Below are 21313 nucleotides of genomic sequence, written 5' to 3' on the forward strand. Positions count from 1 at the left end.
GCCCCGCCGGGCCCCACCTCCGGCCCGACCCGGGCTCCTCGCGGGAGCAGCCTCGCTCAGCCCCCGACTCCCGGCCAGGCCCGGCCAATCCCGCCCTCAGGCCGGCCCTCGGACCCGCCCCCGGCCCGACTCCGCCCCCGGGCCTATCTTCGCCCAGTCTCCGCCCCCAGACCCGCCCTCGAACCCGCCCCCTGGCTGACTTGCCCTTCGTGCTTCCTTAACTCGCCGACCTCCGACCCCGAGTCAACACCCCACCCTAGCCCCGCCCCTAAGCCAGCACGAGCTAGATGCCCCGCCCACCGCCCCGCCCCAATCCCTGCCCACACCCAGAGGTCTTTGGCACCTCGCCACGCCCCCTTGAGCCGATTTGTTCCTTCCTGCAATAACCCAGACCAGCCCAGCCAGTGCCCCACCCACCTCCCCAGAAAGCCTGGCCAGCTTCCCTGGGCTCTGCCACCTGTTGCCCTCCGGACTTGAGGGGATGGTGGGGGTGTCTGGGTCTGCAGGTCCAGTTTCCAGGCCCCGATGGCCTCCTCTGGCTCAGGATCATTGGCGCAGGAGTAACCACTGATAGGTCCCCGCAGGACACACTAACAGTGCGGACTCCCTGTATGTACCCACAGTGAAGAGGGAAAAGTTATAACCGGTTACAGAAAAAGAGTGACCCAAAACTGATGACAAAATAGGGGAAAAGCCAACGCACTTGTGGGGCTGAGAACTGATGGATGTGTTCATGGATTCTCAAAAGGGAAGAAGGGAGCCCTATTTGGTGGAAGGCTAGTGCACGGAGAGTTGGGGGATCCCTTTGCCAAAAATTGCCGATGAGTGGTTGAAGGCACTGCCCCTGATGGATGTGAGACGTCTGTGATGGGCAGGCAGTTCCGGAGGCTCTAGTGAATCAGGGATCCTCTGAAAAATGAGTCCCACAGTGTCTGTAGATTAGATAGGACCTATCTCCCAAAAGGCTTTCCAATGATTCTAAAAACTCACCTCTTCAGGAAGCCTCTTCACACTACTACAACTCTGTTCAACAAATTGTATTAATGCCTGCCTACCCCTCCCTCCTTCCTCACTCCCACTTCCCAGCTGTAACAGCCAAGGGCCTGTACAGGAACCCGACACCCCCACGGTCAGCTTTCTAGAAGTACTTTGGAGAGCGACATGAAGGGTGTGGGTGAAGATGCCTGAAAGGGTGGGGTGCTAGAGCCGTTGGCTGAAGGTCAGAGGTGACCTCTCGGCTATCTCTGGCTTCTGCTTCAGTCAGTGGTTAGTAAAATGTGCTGGGGAGAAAAGATTAAATGGAAAACCTTGAAAAACTCCCGTATTCCACTTTTCTCTTGGGGCCCTAGGGGGAAGCAGGGAGGTGTTGCGGTTCCTCTTCCCTAGGACCTACCTAAGAGCCCAGAGTTCCGGGTACAGGTACTGAGGGGATGGGAAGTGACACAGAACAAGCCTGCTCCTCTCCTTCCCAATAGGAGGCCATGCCTTCCGAGTTTATAAATTGCCCAAAAGCAGGACCAGGTGAGGTCAAAGGGCAGGGTTCAAGGGGCTGCGGTGCTGGGGGAGGAGCACCAAGCCTCCCATAAAGTGGTGATGAGCCTAAAGGCAAAATAACAGGGCCAAACACATTGGTGTTTTACAATCCCTGGGGTACGTTGGGGTGGGGGAAGGGGAGGATATGGACATGTATATGTATCCAAGGAAACAGCGCCATTCCAAAACAGCTGGCAGAACTTGAACTAATCTAAATTGTTCAATAGTTTGTTGGCCAAAGGACTTCAGGGACTGGTTCTGGGGACCGTGGATAGATGAGTACACAGTGTGTGAAAGCAGTGGGGAGATCTGGTGGTATAATGGTTAAACATTGGGCTGAAGTGGTATAGTTGGCAGTTCAAAACCACTAGCTTCTCTGCAGAAGAAAGACTGGGCTGTCTATTCCTACAAACCGTTCTAGTCTTGGAAACCCATTATGAGTCAGCCCTGCTTTGATACCAGTGAGTTTGGTTTTGAGGTTTGGGGGAGGCAGGAAGAGAACCGTGTCCCTGCATGACCTCCAGTGTCTTCTCCACCCTAAGTCCAGTGTCCTCAGATGTCCTCAGCAAATGAGATGCCCTCTGGATAGCATTGTGAGAAGCATTAGGAGAGGTGGGAGGGGTGGAGGACTAGAGGGTGGTATTCTGAGACCTGAAGGCTGGCCCAGGGAGTTCCTCTGTCTGGCCATCCCTGGAGCCTATAGAATCCACCGACAGCACTGAGGAAGGCCCACAGCCCCACCTTCCTTGGGAAGGTAGGCCTGTTACTTGACCTCTACTTCCATCTAAATGCTGGGCAGTCTCACGGCACACGGGCCCTTGTAAGGAGAATCTGTCACAGGGCTTAAGCCCAGCTGCTCCACATGGCTCCAGCTGGTCAAACTGTAACAGGTTGTCACCATAGCCCCTGCCTGATGCCTCTGATCACACCATGACACTGCAATACCCCAGGGCCAACTCAAGACACCAGGCCTGGTCCTAGCTTTTAGAAACAGGCGGCAGAAGCGGAGCCTCAGCAAAGACTGGTTCCTGAGTTGCCCACAAAGCCAGGCCTGACCTGACCTGACCTGCCTCCAGCTTCAAGCCTTCCCTCCTACCTGCACACCCTCAGGTGCTTGCTAGGAGGCTCCTCCCCTCTGGATTCTCTCTAGAACCCTCACAGCCTCACAAGAGTCAGGTTCCCTCAACTCTGAAATCTCCCACCTCCCTCCTAATCCATGCTGTCCCTCCTGGCCTGGTCCGGCCTCTGGTCTGCAGAGCAAACCCCACATCCACTAGCTCAGTGCTCACTTCCTCTCCAGGACTCCCTGCTGCCTTGGGCCTCCTTAAAGAGACATGACCCCTGAGCCCTCTACACAGCCATTCTCTGACTACACTTTGTGGCTGGAAAGCCGGTGTGTGATGCCCGAAGCGCTGTCCACACAGCCAGGGTGGAATACTGGCCCAAAGGATACCCACTGGTCTGACCCTGGGCTCCCAGGAGCCCCCAAGTGTGGGTCCCCAGCAAGCAATGTCACCTGCTACAACCTCTATCTAGTCTTCCTGGGAAAAAGCTCAGCTGTGATGTGAGGCTACCACACCTCCACGTGAGTCCCCTGACCTATGAGAGGCGGTTCAGTAGTTAGCACAGAAGGGGCTGTGGAGAGGATGGGGTCTGCCCCCACTTCAGCTCAGAGGTGAAGTCTGGGGCTTGATCCCAGTGCCCCGACATCTCATACACTGGAGCTGTGTTCTGGACAGCAGGAAAGCTGGTCATTTGGGGGGCTCTGAACCTCACAGTCTCATGCAACCATTGCTTCAGTGGTTAACACAGGGATCAAGCTGCAAACAAGACGCTTCCTTCCTGTCATACAAAATTCTTTAATAAAAATAGCTCTTACACGATTTATAAAACAGAAGTAATGCACTCAAAGTCCGCCTCCCTGGCAGGAATGAGCAAGACCAGGCCACAAAAGGCAGGGAGCACACTGGGTCCAAGGAGGCGACTCAGGCTGACTACGGACAAGTGGGCAATGGGAGCAGGGCTGGGACGGCTTCTCCTGTCCATGAGAAGTTACACAGGTCCTCTCAAAGAAAACTGCACTTGTTAATGCTGGCCACAAACCGATTCTCCCCTGCCCAAATCACAGGACATGGCTAATTAAAACACAGGCAGCTAGTTAGCAATCTGTCATACACACTCTAGAGCCAAAATATATGGATCCACAATATGTGTACAAAGGTGGTGGCTACGAGAAGGCAAGGGACAGATGCCACCCGCCTGTTAGCACAAGAGGCAAGGAGAGCGTCAGAGGTAAAGCCTCCTGGCTGCCTGCCTGCCTGCAGTCTCCAAACGACGATGAGGGCAGAGGTCTCACAGGTCAGCACACGGAGCCCAATAAGTGCCTTGCCGAGCCCTAATATCCCAGGAGCCGTTTGGCTTCTTCGCTCTGAGCCTGCAGGGTCTCACTTGCATATTTCTGAAGGAGTTCCATCTTCTTCCTTCGTACAAGCGCTTCCTCAATCTGTGGGCACCAAGAGAAAGGGGGTGAGGTATCCCTCCTCAGCGAAGTCCCCAGGCTCTGTCAGAAGGGCGTCCATCAGAGGGATCCATCCCGCTGGCCCCTCCAAGCCTCCTCCTGCAGCACACCTGGCACCAGGGAGGGGCACCCGATGGGTTCCATCAAAAGCAGAGGTGGTGGCTTCCTTGGAGTCCACAAGGACAGCGTCATGTACAGACACAGAGCTGCCTGAACCAATGAGCAAGGTGAAGAAAGTCCACACAAGCACCTGGTGGAGTCTACTTTGTGATGAATGTCCCCGGCACGTGGGAAGCCACCGACAGGGCAGGTCACCGCCCCCATCTTACCTCCTGCTGCGATGGAACTGGGACATGAGCGATGAACTTCTGCTGCCCGTCTTCCCCTCCTTTCTCCTGGCCACCTTCCTCATCAGACTGCCAACAGACAACCCCCAAGCCCATCAGTAAGAGACCGGCTCGATCAATGTTGGCCCTGTATGAGAGGCATGACTAGGCAATTCTTTTAAAATAAAATAAAAAAATTTTTTAAAGCAGGAGGAAGCTCTGTACTAGGATAGCAAGATATTCAAGTTGCTTTGAAGAAAGCTTCTTTGAACCCTTTTCCTTCTGATGACTAAGAAGGAAATAAAAGAACAGTCTTCAAGATGCTCTGCTAAGCTAAAAAGAAGGCACAGAACCCTGTGTACTCCGCGGCCTTTCTGGTAAGGAGATAAAACAATAGAAGCTGCTAACAGCAGAGAGAACCAGGTAGATGGCAATGGGCAGGAAGAAGACTCTCTAAATGAATTAATATCCTGATATACACCGTTCTGAGTTTTGCACTTTGAAAATCTAATAACTTTTTGATGCACCTGAGTCAATACATATTACTAGTGAGGAAAGGAAATAATGTGGACTACCAAATGCTTAAAGGAAGCACGGCTGTGAGGCACTGGGGGCTCAGCACAGGCTCCCTGATGGAATTAGCTTTTTAAGGTCTCTGAAAGAAAGAATAATAATTTAAAAAGTAAGCTCTCTGGATGGGACCTCGCACACACTGCTGATGGAAATGCAAACTGGCACCGCCACTCAATAAAACGTTTGGCTGCCTCTACTCAAGCTAACTTTATGCCAACCCAGTGATCCAGTAATTGCACACCTTCGCACAGACACACTCCAACAGAAAGGGCTGCATTTACCCACCAAAACCACCCCAAGAAGCTTCACCTCAAACAAACCACTGCCACGGAGTCTGTCCCTACTCGTGGCCACCCTGCAGGGCACGACAAATGTGCGTGCTCCACAGGCTTCCAATCTTTAAGGGCAAACCGCCTCACCTCTCTCCTGCGGCCCAGCTGCAGCTGTGGGGTCCAACTGCCAGCCTTTTAGGGCGCAGCCCCTTGCGGCCCTATTGGCAGTAGACCTAATATGAACTAGACACAAAAGTAGGCTTTTGAATATATAAAGTTCAACAGCAGGTAAGACTAAGTCTCAAGGAATAGCTCAGTTCACTGGCATGATACAGCTCCTAAAGTTCATGTTCTCCACCCTAGTGAAGTGGGCAGAGTGCGGGATTTTTTAAGCTTTCAAGGAAGCTGTAACTATTAGTCTCTACTCCTGGGGGTGCGGGTGGGGACGGAGAAAACCAAAGTCTCAGAGAAGAAACTGTGTTGAGGTGAATAGCCCACCTATGTGCTGGCCTCATTGGCAGTGAGACCAAAAGAACTAGATGGGATCTGGCTGCCACTCACTACTGACCATTCTGATTGGAGCCCAAAATATGAGATACTAACCAAAGGGGAGAGAAACGTGGGAGACGAGACTCCCTAAGACGATCACCCTGAGATACACTTTAAAATTTGTACCAGAACTATCCCAAGGTCACCTTTATATTGGCCCAATGAGGACCGGCGAAATACATTAATCCCACTCGGACATATCTGACAAGTGAAACATACAGTGCTCTCTAGTAGGGGACTGCAGCGCGCCCCTCTGGAGAAAGGGCAGATCATTAGGAAACTCAGTAAGCACACAAAGGAACTAAACCCACTTAACCCACTTGATCTCCTGGACATATACCTAAGCCCTCCACACAACAACAATGCAGTGTACGTACTTGTCTAGTGCACACAGAACATTCCCTAGAATAGACATGCTTGGATACAAAGCAAATCTTAATCAATTTTAAAACACTGTGATTTTGCAATCCATTGTTCAGGCCACAATACAATAAAACTAGAAATTTATAAAAGAGCAAGGAAAAACATCAAATACATGGGAACCGAACAGCACTACTTAAAAACTACTGGCAACTGATGAAATAAACTAAAAAAATCCCTTGAAACAAAATGGGAACAAAAACGCCACATACCAAAACCTTTGGGAAATAGCGAAAGCATCCAGGGGGCAACTTCTAGCAAGAAACACACACATGAAACACGAAAAAGGAGCAGACAACGCCTGAACTCAGCACCTTCTCCACCCAAAACAAAAGCAATAAAATAACCCTCCAATCACCGGGAGAAAAGAAAGCATATTGAGTTGAGCAAAAATAAAAGAGAAAACAGAAAAATAGGGGGTAAAAAATAAAAAGAAGTCAGTTCTTTGAAAGGATTAACAAAAGTGACAAAACACTGGTAAACTTATGAAAGGAAAAGAAAAGATTCAAATATGAAAAATACATGAAAAGGGTAACATCACAACAGAACTAAGTGAAATTCAAAAGATAATAACCTATTACTAAGAAACACTACTCAAATTTGAAAACTTAGATGAAATAAACAAATTTCTAAAAAAATACTATTTACTCCAAATTGACACAGATGTAGAAAACCTCAACAGACTCATAACAAAATAAGATAAAGATCAGATCATTAAAAAATCTCAAACAGAAAAGTGCAAGGCCAGGTGGCTTCACCAGGAAATTCTACCAAGTATTCAGAGAACATTTGACACCAATTCTACACAAACTTCTTTAAATAATATAGAAAAAGACAGCAAACTCCTGAACTCACTTTATGAAGCATAAACCAGGCAGAGCTATTACCAGGATAGAAACTACAGCCCAATATCCTTTATGACGGAGCTCTGGCGGCAGAGTGACTGCATAATGGGCTACGATCCTCACGGTGCATAGTTTGAAACCACCAACCGCTCCATGGAGGAAAACGGGGCTTCCTACTCCCATAAACAGTTACAGTCTCACATCTCTCAGGGGCACTTCTACCCTGTACTGCAGGGTGGTTGTGAGTTGGCATCAACTCTATGGCAGTGAGTTTGGTTTTGAGGTTTTTTTATCCCTTAAAAGGATGCACACAAAAAATGTGAAAAAAAACTTCTGGCCGATAGAATTCAAGAGTATATCCAAAATAACAATAGTAATTAATCATGATTATGTGGGATTCATACAGGTATGAAAGCAGCCAATGCAATCTCAATTAAAAAAATAAGAACTACTTGATCATATCAATTAATGCAGAAAATCCACCACCCATTCAAGATAAAAACACTAACGAAGGTCTAGAAGAGAAATTTCTCAACATAAGGACGGCCCTATATGCCAACCACTGTCCACCATCTCACTCTATGGGGAGAAACTGAAAGTATTGAGATGTGCCCTCTCACCACTCTTACTCAATACTGTGCTGGAAGCTTAGCCATACTACCACACAGCAAAAAGACATGAAAGGCTCCAAATTGGCAGAGAGAAAAAGTAAACTCTACTTGTAGAAGATATGATTCTGTATGCAGGAAACTCCACACTTGACCCAAAAAAATGGAAACAATTGAAAGATTCAGCAACATTGCAGGATACAAGATCATCACACACACACAAAAATCAATGTTTCCTGTATACTAAGATTTATAGTATTTGCCTGTACACTAATGAAAAAAACTCTGAAAAGGAAATCAAGAAACAATAGCATCTACAATAGCCACCCAAAAGATGAAATACTGCTTCAGAACCTAACTGAACAGAGGAAACAAAGATCAGAACTAAGATAGCCGCAAAACACTGTTCTCCCCGTCATCAGTCCATGATGCCTCCTCACGACCACTGGGACTGCTGACAGGAGGAGAGAGCTGACTCTTGCTCCCTCGAAGCTGCTGGTGGTTTCGAACTTAGGGTCCCGACCCAATCCGGAGTCAAAGCTGCTCACTAAACACTACCCAGCAAACCAAGACAGACAGACAGAACCTGAAGAATGGTTAGGAAGTCTCAATATTGTGAAAGCGTAACTACTACCCCAAAGCAATCTCTACATAAAATGCAATTCGAATGGACTCATTTCTGGGCTCGCTGCTCTGTGCACCTGTCACTGCCTTGGTAAGGGACTGCTTTGGCGAATGTAGGTGTGCAGTAGGCACTGAGGGCGGAGAGCGAGTGCTCCTCTTTTCTTCTTCTTAGGAGCTCTTTGCGTGTCCTGGGCCTCTTTCCTGTCCACATAAAGTTGGTGGTTAGTTTTCCCATTTCTTTAAACACGGCCAGTTGGAAAAAAAATAAAAGAAGTGCCAGTTCACCAAAGACATCCAGGCACAAGGAATATTTGGGATCATTTTCATCTAAGAGATGCAAATCGGAAGGATGCGATACCACCTCACCCTGGCAATGACAGTAAAGTTTTCAAAAAGCAAACACCAGAAAAAAACATACTGGAGTAGGTGCCGAGACTGGACCCTCCCACGCGGCAGGCGGGACACTATGCAACCACAGGGGAGAGCAGAGTGGCGCTCCCTCCCACCACTGAGCACAGAGACTCCAGCACCCCTCGGCTGAGTAGTACACTCCCTAGAGAAGTAAGGAGTCATAACACAAACAGACCCATGCACACCCACGATCATCCCAGCCTGGTTCTCAATAGCAAGCAGATGGAAACAACCGCTGTGCCCAAAGGAAATGGAAATGAGGCATCCCTAAAAAGAAACCCCGACTCCACGAAGGCCCTCATGGCAGGGACGGACCTGGAGACAAGAGACCAAAATATTTCAAAAACAAGATACAGACTTTCATGGCAGAGAGAGCAGACTTTGGAGACTGCCAAAGAGGGCAGGGCAAGGGAAGACAAAGCTAATAGGCTAGACTGCTGACGGCATTATCTTGGACTTAATGCACGACAAACAAATAAGACCCCTCTGCTGACTCGCAGCGAACTCCTGAGGGTTCCCGAGGCTATAACTCTTTACAGGAGTTGAAAGGCCGAGCTTTCTTCCGCAGAGCTGCTGCTGGTTTCCAACTGCCGACCATGAGGATCGAGCCCAATGTACAACCACTACACCACCGGGGCTGCTTCTATATCACGAGGACCTAGGTCCTCCATCTTCTGGTTAATCTTGACTAAGCCACCACACCTCTCCGGGCCTCCCTCCTTGTTAGGGATATCCCAGCAAGCTCCTCATGTAGGACCTGACTCGTCCTCTGTACAAGAGGGACTCTTATCTTTTAGGCTAACGAGTTTGTAGCGGTCTGGACTTGCCCAGGATAGACACCTGCACACACCAGGCACTGCAAGAGACCCGAGAGCTGAGAGGTACCACCTTAGAGGTTCTACCTCTGACTATGAACTCACATCCCTTCTCTGCCCCAAGCTGGTTTCCCGTCTGTGGAATGGCGATGCTAAACAACGGAGAGCCAGAGGCTCTTCCAGTTAAAAGAAAATGTATTTATACATCCAATACTGGATATTCTATGTCCAACAGCCAAAGATAAGGAAGGAGGGTCTATGTCTGATAACTGAATCATCCCTGGGGCAAAGCACAATTTATAAAGTGCGCTCATGACCATTCCTTTGGGGAAACCTCCCTATAATGCAGCGACATAGTTTTCATATCCATGTTCCAGACAAGGCAGCTGAGACAGGAGCAGTTGAGTTGAACTTCCTGCTCCTACCCCCACCTCTCAATTCAACAGTGAGGCAATCCCACCCCTCCCCGGAGCCCATACCTCCTCCTCGTTGACAGCATAAATGTTGACCTCTTCTTCCTCCTCTTCTTCCTCCTCCTTTTCTCCTCTTGCCAGCCGGGCCTCTTTCTCTGTTTTCCACTTTTCCACTAATTCAGCTCTGACTGAAGAACAGAGAAAGCAGGTGCTACTGAATGCAGTCTCTGGGAAAGCTTCCAACATCACACGAAGAAAAGCCCAGAAGTCATCCTGGAAAGGGACACCCTTAAATAGAAGTGAGCGGCACTATGGTTTCAATAGCCTGGCTTGAAGTTTCCATAGGGCAGCTGTTGATAAAGATCCTTACCAGCTCCACAGTCAGAGTGGGTCCCACATGTCCACCAGCAAACGGGAGCAGTGACAGAGCACGCTGCCTGGGAGAGCTCCAGCGAACTCAGCTCCATGGGGAGGTTAGGGGTTAACAGCAGTTTATTTCTGAGTTACTGCGAAGCCTCAAAAGGAGACGTAGTAGAGTCTGACCTGAAGGAAGCCCTCAGAAAATGACACCTACCATCACTGCTGTCGTCAAAGCACATCTACAGGCTACTACATTGGACACCGTTTCGCAGTTTCAAGAAAGGTCAGGCTAGAATCAGTGTGGCGAATTCCAGTGTTCATGGACCAGAACACACGTAACTCTGTGTACTTTCCCAACCTGCCTCAGGCTCAACACAGCCCTGTTTCATAGGTGCTGTTGGCACTGTATGCCACTGATTCACTTCCAACTCATAATGACCTTAGAGGACAGTTTTTAAAGCTGTAATCTATCCAGGAGCAAATCACCAGGTTTGGGGGTTTTTTTAATCATTTTATTGGGGGCTCATAAAACTTATCACAATCCATCGATCCAATGTCAGCACATTTGTCTATTTGTTGCCATCATCATTTTCAAAACATTTTCTTTCTACTTGAGCCCTTGGTATCAGGTTCTCATTTTTCCCCTCCCTTCTCCACCTTCTCTCCCTCATGAACCCGTGATAATTTATAAATTATTATTTTTCATGATACACTGACCGATGTCTCCCTTCACCAAATTTTCTATAGTCCATCCCTGAGAAGGGGTTATGTGTAGATCATTGTGATCGATTCCCCGTCTTCCCCCCACCTTCCCCTTACCCTCCTGGTATCGCTACTCTCAATACTAGTCCTGAGGGGTTTCTCTATGCTAGGTTTCCTGTGTTTTCAGCTCTTATCTGTACCTGTGTACATGCTCTAGTCTAACAGGATTTTTAAGGTAGAATTGGGATCATGATAGTGGAAGCAGAGGGGAGCAAGCATTTAGGAACTAGAGGAAAGTTGTATGTTTCATCATTGCTACACTGCACTCTGACTGGCTCATCTCCTCCCCGCGACTCTTCTGTAAGGGGACGTCCAGTTGCCTACAGATGGGCTTTGGTTTCCCACTTCACACTCCCCCTCATTCACAATGATACGATTTTTTGTTCTTTGATGCTTCAGGCCTGATCCTATTGACACCTCATGATCACAAAGACTGGTGTGCTTCTTCCATGTGGGCTTTGTTGCTTCTGAGCTAGATGGCCGCTTGTTTACCTTCAAGCCTTTAAGACCCCAGACACTATATCTTTTGACAACTGGGCACCATCAGCTTTCTTTGCCACACTTATGCACCCGCTTTGTCTTCAGCAATCGTGTCCGGAAGGTGAACAGCATGGAATGCCAGTTTAATAGAACAAAGTGTTCTTGCACTGAGGTAGTCCTTGAGTAGAGGCCCAATATATAAATATATTTACATATGTACATGCCTGTATTTATACTACCAGGCCCTTTTACTGCAGAGCAGCTGGTAATTTCAAACCACCAAGAGCTAAGAGTCTAACTGAGGACTCTTCTTCTCATCATTACTAAGAAGAAAATAACAATTATACACACTCTTGAATTCATTAACTAAAAAGACCCCATTCTAGCCTGAACTTCCATTCCCACCGCTGTCCAGTAGATACCAACTCATAGCGCCCTCAAAAGGAGACAGACTAGACGTCACCTATAATGTCATGTAATTCCCGTAGACCTACGTTTCTTTTCATATTCTTGTTCCAAAGGTACAATAACACCATCGTCTTCATCTAAGTAACCATAGTACTCAAAATCAATGGCCTTCATGAGCTCCGCTCGTGTTTTTCTTGGAGGAGGAAGAGCTAAAAGAAAAAAAAACAATGAGTTGAGTGTCCCAAGTCACAACCTACTACATCCTGAACAGAGTTACGCACCCACAAAGCACACGTGTCCGTGAAGCTAAGTGTAACCGATACTTTGCTAGGGTACCGGTAGTATAGTGTGGTACAACCCTTGGACACGTCAATGCTTAAAGCTCTGAATTACTTCCCATCTCCTAATTAAAAGCAAAATTAACAAAACCTAGCATAAGCTTAGTGTACAAAGAAGTGTATCACAGCACTATTTATAATAGTGAAAACCAGGAATAACCTGCAGTTTTAAGTAGCTGGATACACGTGAGATGTGATATACTGAGCCCCGACAATGCTGCTTTAATGTTTCAATAGTCTATGTATAGGGCCCACATGAACACAATGAAGTGCTCTGGGTTTCTCATTCTTCATGGTACTACCTGGAATTTGTTATGACCACGCAGTCAAAAGCTTTCGCACAGTCAGTAGAACATAGAAAAGCATCCTTGTGCTAATCCCCCTCTCAGCCGAGGTCCATCTGAGATCAGCATGACAGAGTCCTCAGCCTGCAGCTGCTTCTGACCAGCGCCTGCATCTCTGGCAGTTCTCTGCTGACAGCCGGCTGCAATGATTATTCAATTGTCTTCAGTAAATTTTACTTGAATGGGCACATTTTTAGATCTGTTTCCAATAGGTTGGCCAAGTAGCTATCCAATACTGTTCTGGGCATCACATCCATTTGCTGAAGCATTCCCATTGTTATTCCTTCAATTCCTGGAATTTTTGTCACCAGTACTTTCAGTGTAGCTTTGACTTCTCTCAGTACTGTCTGCTCTTGATCATATGCTACATGAAACAGTTGAAAGTCAACCGATTAATTTTTACACAGTGACTGTATTCCTGCTATCTTCTTTTGATGCTTCCATCTTTCGCCCATAGTCCTTCAGTAGTGTGTGACTCAAGAGTGGACATTTTTCTTCATTTCTGTCAGACTGAGCAATGCTGAGCATTTTGGTTTTCTACTCCCACTGGTTATATTTTTTCACTGTAATACCTGATCTCCTCGAGCTACCCTCTGAAATCTCTGTCCAGTCTTTTAGCACATCACTTCTTCAGTTCACTGCAGCTACTTTACGTCCAAAAGCAAATTTCAGTCTCTTCTGATACCCACTTTTGTTCTTTCTTCTTTTTAGTGCCCCTTTGCTTTCCTCATTCACGGTATCTTACTGCACAACTTGTCTGGTCTTCAGTCACGAGTGTTCAATGCATCAACTGTATTCTTCAGATGGCCTCAAATTCAGGAGAGAGAGGCTCCAGGTAGTACTTTGGCTCCTGTGAACTTGTTTTAATTTTCTTCAGCTTCAACTTGAGCTTACAAACAAGCGAATGATGATCTGTTCTTCCCCTGGCCTTGTCTCACTGATAGTGCTGAGCTTCCCCATCACTTCTGACAGATGTCACCGATTTCACTCTAGTAGTGCTTGCCGTACCAACAAAGAGGGGAATGATGAGGGAAGGCTTACTAAAACAAAGTGACACATAACCCACTGTGCCCCAGGGCGCCTAAAAAGTAACACGTAAACATGATCAGTCCCAGAGCTCTCTTTCCATCACACTTGAAAAATTCAAATGCACTAAAACTCTAGACCAGTCATTTCAAGCTGCACGCTTGAAAGCCCCGAGCTTTGCTGCAAGCTCCTTGGGGGTCAGTGGGGGAGGCGAGAGCAACTGAAGGCTCCCCTTACGCACGCAGGGTAGCTCCACTGTGGTCCACCTTCACATGCTAAGGTGCTGCCCAAGAGTCTTTTTGTCCTTCAAGTACAGTTTTCCACTAAGTCACTGAAACAATAAACCTGATTTGATAACCTTCAGAGTCTACCTTGATAGTTTGGGAAACTTTAAACAGGGAAATTACAATTTAGACTGACAGACTGCAATGTGCAGAGAGGAAGGAATTTGGCATCAACAAATTCTGGGCTTATTTTTCAGCTCCAATCATGTTGCCTACGACCTGCGAATTCAACTCATGAATTAGGTTTCTCATTTGGAAATGGGACAATAATTCCGACACTATGACACTCTTACGTAGCTAGGAAATAATATAGGATGAGCACCTTGCATGCAGCCTACCTGTTCGTATGATACCACCAACCAGAGGCGAAAACCTTCACAGATACGAGTCACTTACGTTCTTTTTCAAACAGCTCTCTAACACCAGGCAAATCTTTTGCTGCTCCAAAGTATTTGTAACCTCGATTTCCCGGAACTTCTTTCCCTTCATGATCCAGCATTTTAGGACCAACTTTCTTATTGGAGGGAAAAAGAGAACATGAATCTGATATTTACACCCACTACTCCATGTTTAAACATATTTATTACAGTAAAAATACTAACTGTGGAAAATATGTATGTTCAGAGGAAGTTATTACACATTGTTACTCTTTAAACAAAACCTGCCAGCCTACATCTCTAACACGATTGTTGTTCGGTGCTGGCACCTTGGTTCTGACTCACAGTGACTCACAGGACAAAACCCTGCCTGCTGCTGTGCCACTCTCCCCAGTGGTGCTGTTTGACAGTAAGGGGTAACCTGAGAGTCAACTACAGCATAACCCCTTACCGAATATGACAGGAAGTAAAAAATCAATTGCTACTAATACCAGGTCACACATTACACGTTTATGCCACACAAACCGTGTTTACCAAGTCTTTGGGATCGGTGGATGCCAGTCGACATCTTCACTCGGGAATACACTACTCCTAGGCTTGTTAGGAGACACAGAAGGGGTGTTCTACTCCTGTAAAGAGTTACAGTCCCGGAAACCCCCCGGGGAAGGCCCTGTAGGGTTACTATGAGTCAGCATCAAGCTGACGGTGGTGAATCCGGAGCGTCTTTTTAGGGTGACTTCACACCAAAGGTCCAAACCCTAATTGTCGTTTCCAAGGGGAATCAGTTGAGCCAGTTAAATTTACGGCAAAGAGGTCAATTCAGAAGGTTATGATGGGTGGTTTGGGGGAATACAAAGGGGTGACCTTGATAGGTATTCTTGAAGGACATAGGAGAATCATGGGGAGTTATTAGCAAGTTTTTTAAAAATTAAAAACTACGTTGGTGAGTAAAAGATATAAGAAGTTGTACCAAGAAGAAAGCTGATGGTGCCCGGCTATCAAAAGAGATAGTGTCTGGGGTCTTAAAGGCCTGAAGGTGGACAAGCGGCCATCAAGCTCAGAAGCAAATAAGCCCACATGGAAGAAGCACACCGGCCAGTGCGATCACGAGGTGCCCAAGGGACCAGGTATAAGGCATCATGCAAAAAAAAAAAAAAAAGATATAAGTGTGTGTATGTATGTGTATATGTATATATGTATGTGTATATATGTATATATATATATATCATATTAAATGAAGGGGGAAGTGCAGAGTGGAGACCCAAGGCCCAAGTGTCGACCAATGGAGATCCCCTCAGAGGGGTTTTGGAGAAGAGATGGGTTAATTAGGGTGTGCGGTAGTATCGATGAAGAACACAGCTTTCCCCCAGATCCTGGATGCTTCCTCCCCCCAACTACCATGATCCGAATTCTACCTTGCAGGGCTGGATAGGACAGAGGCTGTACACGGGTGCATATGAGGGTTGGAGGTACAGGGAATCCAGGGTGGATGATACCTTCAGGACCAAGGGTGTGAGGGACGATGCTGGGAGAGTGGAGGGTGAGTGGGTTGGAAAGGGGGAACTGATTACAAGGATCCACATGTGACCTCTTCCCTGGGAGAGGGACAGCAGAGAAGTGGGGAAGGGAGACTCTGGATAGGGCAAGATATGACAAAACAACGATGTATAAATTACCAAGGGCATATGAGGGAGGGGGGAATGGGGAGGGAGGGGGAAAAAAAAAGAGGACCTGATGCAAGGGGCTTAAGTGGAGAGCAAATGCCTTGAGAATGATTGGGGCAGGGAATGTATGGATGTGCTTTATACAATTGATGTATGTATATGTATGGATTGTGGTAAGAGTTGTGTGAGTCCCTAATTAAATGTAAAAGAAGAAAAGAGAAAAAAATGATTAGGGCAAGGACTGTACAGATGTGCTTTATACAATTGAAGTATGTATATGTATGAACTGTGAGAAGAATTGTATGAGCCCCAATAAATTGTTAAAATAAAAAAAATAAATAAAATAAAATAAAAAAAAGAAGTTGTACCAAGAGATTTTTTTCCCATCTTGACAATACACCTGCTCATTCAAGGTATCAAGGGCTATCCTAGGAGAATTTCCATGGAAACCTTACCTCACCTACAATACAGACTCTTCTGACCTCTTTTTGTTCTCAATTCAAAGAACATTTAAATGGAACATGATTTGAGTCCCTCGAAGATGTCAACACTGTCATTTTGACACAGTATCAATTGAAGAGCTCAGAATTCTCTGGGGAAGAGTTAAAATGGACACACCACTTCAGCAGCATACAACCTACATGGAAGCTATGTTGGGGGAAGGGGCGAGAGGAGCTTCCCATTTTTATATTTTGTTCAACAAGAGTTTCTATTATTTTACAGCAATAGTTTTTTATTTACCCTCATATATTCTATATTTTATTAATTATAGTTCTTATGAAACTCGTACATAAGCTGACACAGGCTTAAGAAAAAATTACCAACAACCTAAATTAGAGTCAGAGACAAATGAAATACATCCATAAAAGGTATTCTAAAAAAAATATTCTATCCATTATAAATAATATCAACAACTAAAAGTAGCATGTGCTCCAATTAAAATAGCCAAGGAGAAAAATATACCATAAGAATCAAATTTTTAAATAAATAAATAAATTTTTAGAAAAAGTATCAAAATTTTAAAGAAAAATAATGGGCAATGAATTTACAAATGTGCTTTATACAACTGATATACGTATGGATTATGATAAAAAAAATCCATATTGTATCAAGTAGAAAGATAACGTTTTAGAAATGATGATGTGGTGACGGCAACATATGCACAAGTTTGCTTGATATAATTGATTTATGGATTGTTTTAACATCTGTAAGAGGCCCCGATAAAATGATTTTTTTTCATTAGAAAAAAGAAAAACAAGTCCACTGTTGTGGAACTGAGTCGATAACAATTACTATATAGAGGTTAAAGGCCTTAAAGTTTGAAGACTTTCCAAGGGTATATAAGAAAAAATTCTTCTTTGTAGATAATCTACACAGAGGTATTAAGGAATAAAGGAACATGATGTTTTCAATCTGTTCAAGAGGTGTAAAAAAACTCAAGGTACCCACAGAAAATGATCAAGCCAGTACAGCAAATTATCAAAAACTTATAACTCTAAAGATTTATAGAAGTTCTGGGTCCTATTTATGAGTTCAAAAGTTTTTGTTTTTTTTCTTAAAAGGTTTTTTTTTAATGAAATGACTACTAATAGGAAACTATTTTCTTGATTGCTGACATAAAAAACTGTTAGGTAAATGGAGAACATACAACTATGAACTAATTAAACATGCACAGAAAAATTTCTTTAAAAGCCAGACCAAAAACAGGGATAGATATGGTAGCCAAGTAAAAAGGAGGTGGGGAAAGGAAAAAATAATAATAATAAAGAAATGGGTAGCGGGGGCACAGGGCACTAACCCACCCAAGGGGAGGGTATTGGTTATATCTCCACAGGGAAAGAGGGACCATTCAACCCAGTGCTCCAAGATGTGAATGCAACATGCCGGCGTGGAGCAGGGAACCCGTGGAGAGCTTGATACGGAAAGGTTGGTGTATTTGGAAGCCACATGTTGCAGATATAAGAACCTCAAAGTAGAAGAAACCTTTGTTATTAATTGCTCCATAAACAAATCCATCTAATCAATCTACGTTTGACCCTTATGTGAATAAGAAATAAATGTTTATTGTGTTAGGTCAAAAAAAAAAGATACAATATAATCACAATGACTACTCTGAAAATAAATTTGAAAAATGGAGCCAAAAAGCAGAGGCCAAGCATGAGCTGCACTACAGGAAAGCATTCAGAGAAAAAACAATGGAAATAATGAGCTGAGGCCCACCAGGAAAAAAACCAGAAAGAATGACAAACAATAGAAGGAAGCATTCCAGTGGCTGTAAACAGGAAATGAGACTATGGCTAAACTTCTTCTGCTTCTTTATGCTTTTCTGAACTTTATAAATGGTCTACAGTGATACGGTATTGCTTTTACTGTGAAAAAATTTTTAATTTTTTTTCATTTAAAAGGGGCTTGGTACAACTCTAATCACAATCCATACATACAATTGTGTAAAGCAAATTTGTACATTCATTGCCCTCATCGTTCACAAAACATTTGCTCTCCACCTAAGCCCTTGGCATCAACTCATTTTTCCCCTCCCTCCCCGCTCCCCACTCCATAATAAACCCTTGATAATTTATAAATTATTATTTTGTCTTATCTTGCCCTGTCCGACTTCTCCCTTCACCCACTTTTCTGTTGTCCATCCCCCAGTGAGGGGGTCACATGTAGATCCTTGTAACTGGTTCCCCCTTTCCAACCCACTCTCCCTCTACCCTCCAGGCATCACTACTCAGAACATTGGTCCTGAAGGGATCATTGCCCTGGATTCCCTGTGTTCCCAGTTCCTATCTGTACCAGTGTCCATCCTCTGGTCTAGCCAGACTTGCAAGGTAGAAGTGGGATCATGATAGTGGGGGGAGGAAGCATTTAGGAACTAGAGGAAAGTTGTATGTCTCATTGTTGCTACACTGTACCTCCCCATGACCCTACTGTAAGGGGATGTCCAATTGTCTACAGATGGGCTTTGGGTCCCCACTCTGCACTCCCCCTCATTCACAATGCTATGATTTTTTGTTCTTTGATATCTGAAAACTGATCCCTTTGACACCTCGTGATCCCACAGGCTGATGTGCTTCTTTCATGTGGGCTTTGTCGCTTCTGAGCTAGATGGCTGCTTGTTTCCCTTGAAGCCTTTAAGACCCCAGATGCTATATTTTTTGATAGCCGGGCACCATCAGCTTTCTTCGCCAAAAATTAAATTTTTTAAACCATTTTTAACCACAAATGGAGAAGGAGAAAGGATTCCAAGGCTTGAAGGCAAGGTGGAGTTAGGTGGGGTGCAGTGGAACTGCAGTGCCTCGTGGCTGAACAGCAGGGGGCACAGTCACTGCACAGGTGCATCATTGCACAAAGCTGTGCTGGCCTAGGTGTGTGAAGAAGCCAGGAAATTGCCTAGACGCTCACTGAAAACTCTTAGTTGTGTGGACTGCTTGCTTCTCGAGATCACCTCTGCCATCACCAGCCGGTTTGCCCAAATTGCCAGGAGGGCAGTAGGCATCTCTTTGGAGTAGGACAAAAGCAGCCAAGGGCTTGTTAAAAGCGCCAGTGGGATCGGGGTGCCATTTCTGTCAAGTCAACATCAGGCCAGGCCTCTCGGTGCTAAAAAGTAACAGATCAAATGTTCAAAAAGTGAAACCTACTTTGAATTCATAAATTCCAGATTGCTACACATCAGTTATTCACTCAATGTGAATTTTCCCAAGTCTTAAAAATAAATCGGGAAGAAAAAATATAAAGACATGAATAGTTTAGGTGCTAAAACTTAAGGATATTTTACATGTTCATTTTCTAATGCTTTTGAGGTCCACTGTCCAGGAGGGTTAATAAAGCTCCACATGACGTTAAAGCAGTCTGACAGTAAAAATAAACTTTAATCACAGGACTGCTAAAGAGGTTCAGTGCAACAACCCTTGAGAAAGTTCCTAGCAGAGTGCCTGAAACACAAGAGGCGCTCAATACAAGAGCAAAGGAAAAATGAACCAGCCAGGACTCAAGTAAGAGAGTTGGTTTTTGTTAGACTGTCATAAAGGTAGAAAGAGCAACATGCAGAAAACTATTATGTGTTTCTTATCATGTCGGAGGGGTTTCGAAAAGTCCATGGAAGATGTAAATAAGACACAGAGGAGTCCAACTCTGGGACTGGTCGGCTTTGCCATCCCACTGGGAAGAAGTGAGCCACTGCACAACACGGATAGAGAACCCGACAGGCATCGAGAAAGACAAGTCACCAGCATAGCTGGCCGCAGCAGCAGAAGCACAGAAGCCACAGCACTGAGACTCTGAGGTAGAGCCGCAGGCTTCTCACTCGCAGAACTAGTGAAGCTGAGTGCCTTTGGACAGGAGGCTGGCTTGTAGATGGGGTGCCCTCTGGGCATTCTTAGAACCAAAGCAGCTTTGTAACACTTGCCAAAGCAGGACAGAGGCCAAGGGGCCAAGTGGCTAAGAGGCTGAAGACCAGAAAAAGATTTGTCTGCCAGTGTGGCTAAGAAGTGCAGCTGCAGACAAAAGGACAATGTGTATCCTTAATGTTTTTTGATGCTGACTTATAACCTGTTAACTTCCCTAACAAGCCCCATAATGGTGCACACTGCCCATGAGTTCTGTGGCCCCTGTAATGGATGATGAGACCTAGCAGAGAAGTACAATGTTGTAGAGAAACGGGTGGTATTAGAATAAGACAGAGAAGGTTGGACAGTAGAGGCCCATCAGACCTCTGCCTCATAGGAATGAATGATCCGTGGAAAGGTCTGGAGTGGGGCCTTTGTGTAACTGAAGGAGGTCAGACATGGCACTGACATGATTTCCTCACAACCCCTCATACTACCGCCCACCGATTAGATACCACCGGTTCCCAGGACCCAAGGTAAGTGAATGGGCTAGGTTCTGGAACACCTTGGAGATCAAACCCATTGGTAGGTCATGAAATCAATTGAGTGGGTCATAATCATCATTTAAAAAATAAACACCCAAAACAAACAAACAAAAAAAACATATTATTGAGAATGAGGGGAGTAGGAGCGAGACCCAAAGCCTATCTGTAGACAATGGGACATGCCCCACAGAGGGGTCCCAGGGAAGGGATGAGTCAACCAGGCACAGTAAAGCACCAATGAAACACACACTACTCCTTTGGTTCCTTGAAGCTTCCTTAGCTCCCACTTTCATGACCCCAGTACTGCCTTTCACTTCTGGTTAAATCAGAGTATGTGCACAGGTACAAATAAGAGAGAAGGGCTCACAACATACAGAACTCAGGAACAGAAATGGGAGTAGCGATATCAGAAGGGTAGAGGAAAGGTAGGGAGGGGAGGGGAGGAAAGGGAAACCGATCACAATGATTGACACATAACCACACACACACA

At 45.6% G+C, this 21313-nt stretch overlaps 1 protein-coding gene across 1 annotated transcript in view; it reads right to left on the bottom strand.

The window, feature by feature from the left end:
* Positions 1 to 3372: 3372 nt before the first annotated feature.
* The window catches only part of ISY1 (ISY1 spliceosome associated protein), a 28911-nt gene continuing 10970 nt past the window's right edge, over positions 3373 to 21313 (bottom strand). The window contains exons 7-11 of the mRNA XM_075550103.1: positions 14306 to 14423; positions 12004 to 12126; positions 9974 to 10095; positions 4381 to 4467; positions 3373 to 4036 (exon numbers count right to left, since the gene is read on the bottom strand). Coding sequence (XP_075406218.1) covers positions 3929 to 4036; positions 4381 to 4467; positions 9974 to 10095; positions 12004 to 12126; positions 14306 to 14423 — 558 coding nt within the window. The 3' untranslated portion in view covers positions 3373 to 3928. The remainder of the gene's footprint in view (positions 4037 to 4380; positions 4468 to 9973; positions 10096 to 12003; positions 12127 to 14305; positions 14424 to 21313) is intronic.

This window comes from Tenrec ecaudatus, chromosome 5, assembly GCF_050624435.1.
Source record: "Tenrec ecaudatus isolate mTenEca1 chromosome 5, mTenEca1.hap1, whole genome shotgun sequence".
Taxonomy (NCBI): domain Eukaryota; kingdom Metazoa; phylum Chordata; class Mammalia; order Afrosoricida; family Tenrecidae; genus Tenrec; species Tenrec ecaudatus.